At 49.8% G+C, this 12,014-nt stretch overlaps 1 protein-coding gene and 1 long non-coding RNA gene across 2 annotated transcripts in view; one reads left to right on the forward strand and one right to left on the reverse strand.

Moving 5' to 3' along the window:
• LOC140217403 (uncharacterized) overlaps positions 1-12,014 on the reverse strand; it is a 268,452-nt gene that overhangs the window by 128,467 nt on the left and 127,971 nt on the right. The gene's annotated exons all lie outside the window — the stretch shown is intronic.
• LOC126531946 (uncharacterized) overlaps positions 1-12,014 on the forward strand; it is an 89,498-nt gene that overhangs the window by 23,353 nt on the left and 54,131 nt on the right. Inside the window, exon 4 of the mRNA XM_050179661.3 lies at positions 2,166-2,496. Coding sequence (XP_050035618.2) covers positions 2,166-2,496 — 331 coding nt within the window. The remainder of the gene's footprint in view (positions 1-2,165; positions 2,497-12,014) is intronic.

Genomic DNA, 12,014 nt, shown 5'->3' on the forward strand with positions numbered 1-12,014 from the left:
GTTTGACGGGTAATGAGGAAGTCATTTTCAACCCAACTACTCTCGCCCTCAAACTACCGCTAGCAGAGCAATTTAGTATTGTTCCCATTCAATAGCTGCGCCTATACAATCGCCGAACACCTTTGCTCGGCGAGGGTGCAGCTGTGGTAAAGGCTATTGAATGACAACAGCAATTTCTTGGCAAAGTGTGGGAACTTTGATGACATTTCGTCTGGGTGTTGGCTTTAAGCACTCTCTTGTCTCCCCTTAGTACCATACTATCTCTCCTCTGCGCTGTTGCATGTGAGTACAAAAGTAAGCCCTGCACCTTTTGCACTACTTTTGCTGAGGGGGGGGGGGGGGGAGGAGGTGGCTAACGCGTAGTTAGTCTTCCAGAGGGCATTGTGTCGATGGCCAGGGTGTTTCAGTGGGCATTGTGACGGCCAAAGAGGTCCAAAGAGTATTGTAGCGATGCCCACGAAGTTCTCGCTAAAAGGACTCGCACACGCCTTCCCCGCGTCCCTCTCATGTTCATTATGCACGCTCCCAAACCACCCACCGACGCGGCTGGCAAGGCAGTGACAGCAGCAGCAGCAGCATAATTGGAAAGGGTGAGGGAGGAGGCATAGAAAGCTTCGCTTTAAAATTTGGCAGACCGCCCCTGTGCACACTGTAACCTGCAATCCAGAGCTCTGGTGTTTGGACAAAATTCAATTTGATTCTACAAGGTATTTCTTTCCCGTATTCAGCATGTGCACCTGTCTCACCCATCTCGCGATGGGAGACGGGCGAGTCTCGCGCAGGTCTGCATATGTCAAGACATTGCGAACGTAATTGGCAGGTGGGCAATTGCGCGCACACTTGCAAAATGCCTCGCCACTGTTCCGTGAACAAAGATGGGTCTGCAAATGCCCCGCCAATTTCTGGAATCTCGTTATATCTACAATGATTGGCTTAATGTCCTATTCATGCATGCAATAATACTGTCTCCAATTTGGGAGGGGAAATATTTGAGTAAATAGCGCTGTTAATCGGTGTTGTAAATACTGTATGCATCGCAAGTTGTACGTTGGTTCTCTATACTTTCTCATATTATTCTCCCTTTCTTTTTGAGCACTCCATTCTGGCAGCTGTTTGTAAGCCAGTATAAATTTCCTTTACTATACAACTACAAACTTAATAGTTTCTTTTTGTACAGCCAGCTTCGTAAATTGACGCAGACGCGAAGCCATGAGCGTTTTGCACGGCTCTTTCTGCAGATGCTGCTTGAGCAAAGCATTGTGGTGGGTGAGAAGGCTCAAGTTTGCCAGCGAACCTACCTTGTTTCTAAACGTGAGAGAAGCAGAACGAATTGAGGTTATTGATTCGGCGAAAAAAGGTCAGGTGGGGTCAAAGCTTCCCGAATTGGCGTATCTTTTTTCCGCGTATGGTTCGTCGCGCCCTTTTCTGCCTGTTTTGTCGTGCTTGAAAGAAACCTAGACGACCGCACTGCATTGGAGCAATTGTGGCGCGTCCAGCTGCATGCTGTCACGTGGCCTATTCATTTTGCTGGATTCCTGGCGTCCCAAAAGCAAGAGTTGCACTAGTTCTGCCGTACTGCAAACATTTTGAACATTTTTCTTTTGGTTAAATATTCAATACTAGAAAAAGTAGCAACAGCAACAGGTTTTTCGCAGAACATATTTAAAATGGTTCATCAAAACAGACAGTGAAACGGAGGGGGACTCTCTTCAGGAGTTTTGTCGGCATTGAAAGCCCGACATGTCTCGGTGGGAAGGGAATGCGGTAGGGGAGGGCCCACTTCTGGATACGCCACTGGTTTGTAGTGCCGTGGGACACGCTGTCTCTTCGTACAACTGTATGTTTGTGAATGTAATAAAAATAAACAAAAACACCCTTGCACCCACCCCCAATATTCTTAGTCAGTGCACCCTTTCGGTGGGTAAAAGGGTGTTATGGCATCTAGAACTACCCTATGCTTCACAAAAAGTCATGGTGATGGGATGTTTCTTGAATGAAAACACCCTTCAAGGGTGTTATGACTCGCAATTATCACCATCAAGGGTGTAAATTATTTTACTGTGTGCTGGCTTGTAGCGTGGAACTCGGTGTTTGAGCCTAAATACACGGCTTTCGTGTTCGTGAATGCAACGCCGGTCCGTACATTCGCGCGCCCGCCGCTCCAGCTGCCTCGTCGACGAGCGACGCCGTCACCGCGGTCGCCGAGCCCGCCCCGCGCTGCGTGCCCTTCGGCTACCTGCCCGCGGCGCCGTCCAGCGCGGCCTCCAGGAAGCCCCCGCACGCGACCGCCCCTCCGCGGCGAACGGGGGCCGCCCGCCGGCTGAGCGGCTGCTCGTCGCACTCGTGGCCGCCGCCGTCGCGGAGCGGGCCCGGGCCGCGGGCGGCGCCCTGGGGGCTGCCGCATCTGGCGCCGGCCTCCAAGTGGGTCTTCGGGGAGCTGCTGCAAGAGTGCCGGCACGGGGCGTCCGTCACCTTCGACGTCGTCCTCAAGGAAATGTGAGAGCGCGGGAAAGGGCCTGCATCCTGCTTGTACCTAGCCGCTGTGCGCGCGCTTCCATTTTCACCTGCGCGGTCAGTGTTCGCAGTTTTATTGCGAGCTGCATTCGTGGCATCGCCGGACCAGTTTTCTTTCCGGCTAGCTAATTATCTCGGTATTCTGTAAACATGTGCGCCGTTCCCGAAGATGGCGCAGTCAAAAAATGTGGGCCGGTCGCCGAGGCAGGGCAGTCTAAGATCTAGGCCGTTTGCACGGGTATGTGCCATTGGATATGTGACAGTGGCTATCTGCCGCTGGGAATGCGGGGACTTCTCGGCGGCGCCGGCAGAAGGCACAGTGTGTCCAGAGTGAAGCGCGATAGAGCAGCTCGGCTGCAGTGCAAGCCTCATGCATGACGCATTTCGGTCACTCGCATGCTTGTAATCATATCGTTGACGGGCTCTGCTCAAATTTCGTATTTCTTGTAGTTTTAGCTTGTCCGTAACGTGTCAACCTTCCATAAACATGACTGCACCGACAACGCCGGTAATATATTGAGACGTTTTTGCCAAACACAATGCATTATACATGTTTCACTGTTACGTGGGTGCCCTTACCCAAACCTTTTTTTTTAATGCGTTCGCATTCTTGGGGTACCCCACGCCGTTTGCGGAGGCTATCTATCTATCTATCTATCTATCTATCTATCTATCTCTCTCTCTCTCTCTCTCTCTCTCTCTCTCTATATATATATATATATATATATATATATATATATATATATATATATATATATATATATATATATATATATATATATATATATCGTTACACTCAAGGTGTTTAACGCAGAATCAGATGAATCTGGTTGATATAGGCGTGTTTCCAGCGGTCCCGAGGGGCAGCTTGGCTCACGTCGTTCTCTTCTTTCTTCCACCTGGTTGTATGCGCGGCAGCCGTGGTTCATGACAGAGCTCGTGACATTTCCCCGCTGGCACACGAAGCCCGCCGGGCGAGTCAGTCATCTCGTGGATTGTAACGCCTCAGACGCGCAACGTGTGTCACTTCAGCCATAGAGAAATTCAGCCTTGGCCGAGCGTCGTCCACTGCTCGTGAGACGCGCAATGCGATAGCTCACTTCGCTGAGGCGCTCCAGAATAACGTAGGGGCCGACGTAGTCGGCGAGAAACTTCTGGCACAAGCCACGCTTCCGCAGCGGCGTCCAGAGCCACACAAGGTCACCCGGATCGAAGTAAACGTGGCGGTGACGCCCTTCGTAGCGTATCTTGGACCGGTCCTGTGATGACAGGGTGCGTAGCCTAGCGAGGCGTCGTGCTTCTTCTGCTCGAGAGATGATCTCATAAATTGATTCGTTGTCATGAGCGAAGTAGGGAAATATGGTGTCGAGGGTGTAGCGCGGCGGACGAGCATAAAGAAGGAAAAATGGTGAGTAACCAGTGGTCTCGTGTCTCGCGGTATTTAAGGCATAGGTAATGAAAGTCAAGATACTGTCCCAATTCTTGTGTGCTGAATCGACGTACATGGACAGCACGTTGGCAAGCGTTCTGTTTGTGCGCTCGACCAGACCATTAGTTTGTGGATGGTAATGTGTAGAATGGCGGAAGCTACATGAACACAGACGAAGGGTTTCTTCAACCACGTCCGCGGTAAACTGTCGCCCACGATCGCTGATTACTATGCGAGGAGGTCCATGTCGGAGTATAACGTGAGCCAGCAAGAAGATAGAAACTTCTGTAGCTGTGGCCGATGGCTATGCGGCGGTCTCACAATAGCGGGTAAGATGATCTACGCAAACTATAACCCAACGATTGCCCTTGGAGGATCGCGGGAAAGTGCCCAGAAGGTCTATACCAACTTGCTCAAAGGGGACGCTAGTAGGGGGAACTGGTTAAAGCAGACCGTGTGGCGCTTGTGGCGGACGCTTGTAGCGCTGGCATTGAGAGCAGCTGGCGACGTACCGCTCGATATCCTTCCGCATCTTAGGCCAGTAAAAACGTTCTTGAGCCCGGTAGAGCGCACGTGTGGAACCAAGATGACCGGAGGTTGGGCCATCGTGCATGGCGTATAATACTTGGTTGCGAAGGTTCTTGGGGACAACTAAAAGGTAGCGTGCACCGGTGGTCGAGTAGCTCTTCTTATACAGCGCGCCACCATCACGTAGACGAAAGCGACTGCCTGCAGGTGACTCCTGTGCTGCCGCGAAGAGCGGTTGTAAGCTCTCGTCCTTGTGCTGCTCGGATATGACGGTACCCATATCCGGAAATTCCGGGGACACAACAGCGATGTATTCATGAAAGTTGTCCGCATCACATTCAGTTGTTTGAAGTGGCATCCGGGAGAGACAATCAGCGTCAGCATGTCGCCGGCCACTTTTGTAGCAAATAAAGAAATCGCATTCCTGTAGACGGAGCGCCCAGCGCGCTAGTCGTCCTGAGGGATCCCGCAGATTTCACAAGCCAGCATAGCGAATGATGATCTGTTATCACAGTGAACGGGTGCCCGTAAAGATACGAACGAAACTGCTGCACTGCGAAGATGACCGCCAGACACTCTTGTTCAGTGACTGTGTAGTTGCGCTCGGAGCGGCTCAAGGTCCGGCTAGCGTATGAGATCACGTGCTCACTGTCGCCCACACGCTGAACTAGCACAGCACCGATGCCTACGCCACTGGCATCGGTGTGAATCTCAGTTGGTGATGAAGGATCAAAGTGGCGAAGAATTGGTTGGGACGTCAACAGGAACTTGAGCTGGCGAAACGATGAGTCGCAATCTGCTGTCCACTCAAAGGGAACGCCTTTTTGGAGAATGCGTATAAGGGGATGAGCCATGTCAGCAAACCAGGGAATGAATCGGCGAAAGTAGGGGCACAAGCCCAAGAAACTTCGTAACTGCTTGACAGAGTTGGGTACCTTAAATGCTTCTACGGCCGCAGTCTTTTATGGGTCTGGCCGGATGCCTTCTTTAAAATTAAATTATGGGGTTTTACGTGCCAAAACCACTTTCTGATTATGAGGCACGCCGTAGTGGAGGACTCCGGAAATTTCGACCACCTGGGGTTCTTTAACTTGCACCTAAATCTAAGTACACGGGTGTTTTCGCAATTCGCCCCCTTCGAAATGCGGCTGCCGTAGCCGGGATACGAACCCGCGGCCTCGTGCTCAGCAGCCTAACACCATAGCCACTGAGCAACCACGGCGGGTGATGCCTTCTTTAGCGACCAGATGTCCTAGCACAAGAGTTTGTCGCTCCCCAAAACGGCATTTTTTTTTTAATTGAGCACAAGACCCGCTTTCTCCAAGCAATTCAAGACTAAGTCCAAACGTTTGTTGTGCTCACTAAACGTTCGCCCGAAGATCACAACGTCGTCTAAGTAGCACATGCAAAGTTCCCATTTTAAGCCACGTAATATCGTGTCCATGAACCTTTCGAACGTTGCGGGCACGTTACACAACCCGTAAGGCATCACGTTAAACTCAAATAATCCGTCCGGCGTTACAAATGCTGTCTTTTCTCTGTCGTCCTTGCGTATAGGAATTTGCCAGTAACCTGACCGTAAATCAATTGAGGAAAAGTAAGATGCCGCAAAGAGACAGTCGATGGCGTCGTCAATTCGTGGGAGCGGATATACATCTTTCTTAGTAACGGCGTTTAGGCGACGATAATCAACGCAGAACCGCCACGTACCATCTTTCTTCTTCACCAATATCACGGGGGCTGCCCGAGGACTAGATTCTAGAATGACGCCTTTGCATAGCATTTCTTGGACTTGATCGCTGATTATCTTGCGTTCTGACGGGAACACACGATAGGGTTTTTGTCGGATTGGCTAAGCGGCTCCTGTGTTGATGCGGCGACGAGTTCTGGACGCAGGAATTGATGGCGGGCCATCGTGCTGCGCAAAGTTGAATACCGAGGTATGTTTCGTAAGCAGGGCCATCAAAACTTGACGCTCGTGATAGCTGAGTGACTTATCAATCATGGAAAGTACCTTGGAGCTCCCGGGGCTCGAGACACTGGTTGCTCCTACATCTGGTAGCTCTGTAAGTACTGCCAGCGATACTGGCGAGTCTTCCTGAAACTTGGCAACCTTTACGCCTTGTGGTAGCACTGCCGCTTCAGTGGAACAGTTTAGCGCCCACAGCCCCGCGCATCTATTGGTCACTGAGACCACGCAGTGCGGGACTAACACGTTTTTCTTGAGGCAGTTCCGATGTACAGGTTCCACTGCAGCATCGAACGAGATAGGAGTCGGAGATGAACAGGCGACGGCAACACGCATCGCGGATAAGGCGGGCACAACTGTATCCTCAGACATGCACAACACTCTCCGGGCAAGCTGCACCTTCAAAGAGCACAGGCGAAACACTGGTGCCGACACTGAGTTCTCCCGTCCGGCAGTCAACAATGGCACCACACAAATGCAAAAAGTCAATCCCCAGAATCACGTCATGCGAGGAGCGAGGAAGAACAGTAAACTCTGCATTAAAAACTTTCCCACCCAAAGACACATCCACGTTACACACAACAACCGGGTATAATGATTCACCACTGACTCCACGGAAACTTGTGCGCTGGTCCCAACGAAACATAACCTTGCGTCCCAGAAGGCCCTTAAACCCCACACTCATGACCGAGACCCGTGTCGACTAAATCCATTGTAGAGACCCCATCAATCAGTACATGAACCTTATTCTTGAGCATGAAAATAGGTGGAGGCATTTGAGTCGGCAGCGCACATTTTGCAGTGACCTTACATCCATCGGCCGCGCTGGCTAGTTTCCCGGCGGGGGCGACACGAAACGGCGCCGAGGCGACGGTGACGTGAATCGCGGCCGAGGGGATGGTGATCGGGAGGCTCGGAAGGCTGGTGGTGGCGTCAGAGTGCGGTCGGAGGCAGGGGAGCGGTAGCGGTTTCGGGTTCTTTCTTCTCCAAAGTAGGTCTCCTGGGCGGTGCATCGGTCCTCTCGGAAGTGGCTTCCTGAAGTGGAGTCTCCTGGCCACTCCCAGTTGAAAAACACAACAGGAAATTTTCACAGTCTGTCGTATTTTGGGACGTTGTTTCTGTAGTTCTGTTGCCTGTAGTTCTGTTGCCTGTAGTTCTGTTGCCTGTAGTTCTGTTCTCTGTAGTTCTGTTGTTTGTAGTGGGACGTCCTGTAGTAGAAAGTTCTGTAGTTCTTGATCAATATTTAATTAAATATTGACAGAGACCTCCTTAAGGCTATGTAAATTTGTTAGTACAAAAAAAGAAAAATATAAAAGTAAAAAAAAAAAACGAAAAAAAAATGCCCCCGCCTAGGATTCGAACTTGCGACCTCACGATTCCGAGCCCGGCATCTTACCACTACACCACTCCTGACATGCTTTTCGAGTGTACATTTTGGCCATGTCTATAGTACGACGTGCGGATGCGCTGATGTTTACATTTGCATTTTAAGAGCCAAGATCCGCTATTCACCGCGTCAAGTGCCGCATCTCTAGAAGAGCAAGAGTGTTCGTACCATCGACAGGTACATCGTGGAGTGCTAGAACATCGATTTTGATGTACGATATCCATATTAAATAAGAAATTCAGAAATAGACTATGTTGACTTTTAGGGTTATTACTGCTAGTTTCGACAGTTGTCTCTCGTTCTTTACACTTTTGAGCGCGCATATAATTCGTGTGTTCAATGCAAAATAGCTGCATAAACATTCGTGGATGAGAGTTCTTTCTGACAGCATACTGGCTTCTCACGGCAGCACTGTACCAGATTAATGAGACCCGAGCGAGACAGCTTTTCACGCAACTTTGTGGAACAACCCAAATCTTCTTTTCCGCTTCGCATAAGCTTGTGAAATATTCCTGGGAAATTAACTAATGTGTCAGTGTAACAGCACATGTAAGTCCACAGGCCTGTGTGCCACATCTTACCAAAAAAAAAAAAAAATGAAACGGATACGCAGCCATTCCCGCAGATGGTATGATTTTGATCAGCGGCCGATCTTGAGGAGGCCGGTAAGGCGTTGCTGGTGCCGCGTCGTCACGGCACAATTATAACTATTCTCCACGTCGACTTTATTACCGGTGTTGGTGCCCTCAGCATTGCCGGCTTTAGAGAAGCGCGATTGAATACCGCGCAAGAGAAAAGTACAGTGTACACCACCGATGCGAAACTAACATACAATTTTAAAGGGCCGCGACGGAAAGCGCTTCTGTTGCGACTTCGGAACTCTTGGCCGTCGCGACCGAATGTTTCTGCTGCGACGTCAGAATTGGTGTCGTAACGTCGGAGTCGCTGTCAGGATATAAAGGTGTTGTTCCGACTTCAGAACTCTTGTTGTCGCGACAGAACGTTTCTGTTGCGACTTCATAACTATTGGCCTTCGCGACAGAATGCTTCTGTTGCGACATCAGAATTTCTGTCGTAACGTCAGAAATGTCACTCAATTAAGAAATGTCGAGAACTTCTGTCGTACAACAAAATTTCTGTAGTTGCGACAGGAATTCCTCTTGTCATTTTCAACTGGGCACTACAGAAGCTTGTCGCATCGCACAATTTCAGTGCACTTCTGTTGTCATCATTGGGTACATGTTGCGACGATATGTTTCCGTTGTGGAACAGTTCTCTGTAGTACAACAGAAGTTTATCCATTACTTCAGGAACACTTCTGTTATAACTGGGGGCCTGTTGCAATGATAGGTTTCTGTCGTACAACATTTTTCTGTAGTACAACAGAAGTTTGTCGCATTACTTCAGGAACACTTCTGTTGTGACAATTGGGGGCCTGTTGCCACAATAGGTTTCTGTAGTATTTCAACAGCTCTCTGTAGCACTACAGAAGTTTTTCGGGTTACTTCAGGAACATTTCTGTTGGGACAACAGGGTGCCTGTAGTGATGACAAATTTTCTGTAGTACTACAAAAATCTGTTGTAGAGCTTCAGCTTTCTGTTGTAACAACAGACATACGACAGACTGTACTTCTGTAGTCACAACAAGAAATGTCTGTTGTACATCAGAAAAGTCTGTCGCTGCATCAGGAATCTGTAGTTACTACAGAAAAATCCTGTTGTACAACAGAAATTTCTGTAGTACTGAACACAACCTCTGTTGTCATTTTCAACTGGGCTGAGTGCGCAGTGTGCGACCGCTAGACCGCATAGTCGGCGCTGACGATCCGTAGTTTGATGCTCGGCGTCGGCTACAGTACCTAGCTATATGGCCAGGCATGCCGCAGCAGTAACACACTGGCAAAGGGCGAACTTCAGAATGCGGATTGAAGTATTCTGCCGAAGACATCGGTTGAGGGTAATGAGGCTCTTCCCCTTGAAAGTCGTAGGTAGCGGCAAGTCTTCGTGGCCGAACGTTGCGTGGGCGTGAATCAAAACGTTGAGGGGGCGAATCATTGCGTGGTGGTTCGGTCGTAATGTAAGGAGGTTCTTCTTTGGAGCCGTTAAGATCTGCGACGTTCACCGAGTGGTTCCAAGTAGCCGAAGGGGGATCCCAAAGAGTGTCTCGGAAAACGGAGGAGCTGCAACGTGGCGCCACCACATAACGTGCCTGTTCGTCATGCCGCTGGAGCTCCTCGCGGACTATCTGGCGGATGGCGGACAAAAGGTCTGGGTGCGGAGGACTCGTGTCAACGCTTGCTACGGTCAATACACTGGCCAGCCGTCCAAACTTTGGTGTAATTCGGCGAGCCTTCGGTGCCTCGAACGTACGGCAGTGCCGTATCAGTTCTGATACAGTGTTCAAGTTCTCTTTACCAATGAGGAAGTTGTACACGTCTTGCGCTATTCCTTTTACGACGTGCCCCACTTTATCTTCCTCTGTCATTTGAGGGTTGACGATTCGGCACAGCTTCAAAATTTCTTCGATATGGGTAGCGCAAGTCTCGCCGGGTACCTGAGCTCTCTGGGCTAATGTGAATTCCGCACGTTTCTTCTTTGCGTCCGAGTCACCGAAACACTTCTTGATCTTCTCAACGAAGCGTGTCCATGTAGTTAGCATGTCCGCGTGGTTGTCATACCATACCAATGCCGTGCCGGCCAAGAAGAAAGCAACGTTTCGAAGCTGACTGGCAACGTTCCAGTTATTGTATTGGCTTACCCTTTCGTAATGGGTTAGCTACTCATCGACATCTACATCTGCCTTCGCCGATAACGTGCGTGGCTCTCGGTAGTGCTGGATATAGGGACTGGGCTCGCCAAGGCAGTGCTGGTGAGGGTATTTTGCTCTGTGGCCATGATTGAGCGCGACGGCGAAAGATATATATATCTACATGCATGCATGCACGCTTGTACTACGTTTTCCCGCCACCTGGCTCACTGGGTAGTTATGGTCGAATCGTTAGCACATCGGGCTGCTGTACTGAGATAACAGTGTTCGAAACCAACCATTGGAAACTTGGGTTACTGAGTTTACATACGCACATCTCTTCAACGAAACTCTTTCACACCGACATATGGATCACTGTGCGTGCGGGTGTGGGTAGGCGCTGCTGTTCGAAGGAATTCTTTGGCGCCGACTTGGAGCAGTGGGCGTGTGGAATTCGGTTCGTGCTGGTCTTCAACGAACCTCTTTGATGTCAACTCGGGCAACTAGTTGTGTGTCGATACCCACAACGACGAAAACGAAAAAAAAGCCCTTAAATTTATCCGATGATGAGGGGGATCGAACCCCACGTCACCAGGGTTCCATTGATATATGAGAGCGCGACAGACGGAACACAGAGAAAAGAAAACCACAGGAATATAGCGAGGAGCATGAAGCCCTAGGGCGCTGGCTGCCCGCTTGCTGGGTGACGTAGGCAGGACGCCGCCTCCAGCGGCGCGGCGTTTTGCGCTCGTTGCAATCTCCCAGTTTCGGTTTCGCGCACTCCGACAGCCGAAATTCGTCGAGCCACAGTTACGCCACAGTTACATTTTTTCGAGATGCAAGACTTCGTGTCGCTTGTACGGAGAGCTCGCTCCAATTTCTCAATTACGAAGGGCCGGCCGAAACTAAATGTCCGAAAAAGAATTAACTGATTTTTGTTAATTAGCGACTAATTATACCCCGCGTCACCCGTCAACCGGGGTCGCCAGCGCTGACGGCATGTCTCCGGAGGAGCCGTTCCTTTATTTCGCATCTTGTCCCGTCTTCGCGTTCGGGGGCTAGTACAGCGTTAAGATGCAAGTAAACCAATGAGACCAGGTGTCCACTATGTTACACTTCTATTTCAAGTCTGATATATTTAAACATTACTTAAGGTCTTCGTAGAAACACTGCGTATATCCGGTGTTCAATAAGTCGTAATAAGTGCATGGCGCAAGCAGAAAAACCAGAAAGAATTAATTTGACCTTTCAGCTGAAGTTCTGACTTCATCCAGAGGCTGGACCCTGGATGAAGAGTCAGCTTAACGAGATCACCTGTATTCATTGAAAATGAGGCATACAACACAAGTACACTGGCGTTGCTTCTTACTGTCATGACCAGGTGACGAGTAGCTTTATGTTCAAGCCATTTGTTATAGGAGCATCAAGATTATTTTACAGT

Source organism: Dermacentor andersoni, chromosome 4 (assembly GCF_023375885.2).
Source record: "Dermacentor andersoni chromosome 4, qqDerAnde1_hic_scaffold, whole genome shotgun sequence".
Taxonomy (NCBI): domain Eukaryota; kingdom Metazoa; phylum Arthropoda; class Arachnida; order Ixodida; family Ixodidae; genus Dermacentor; species Dermacentor andersoni.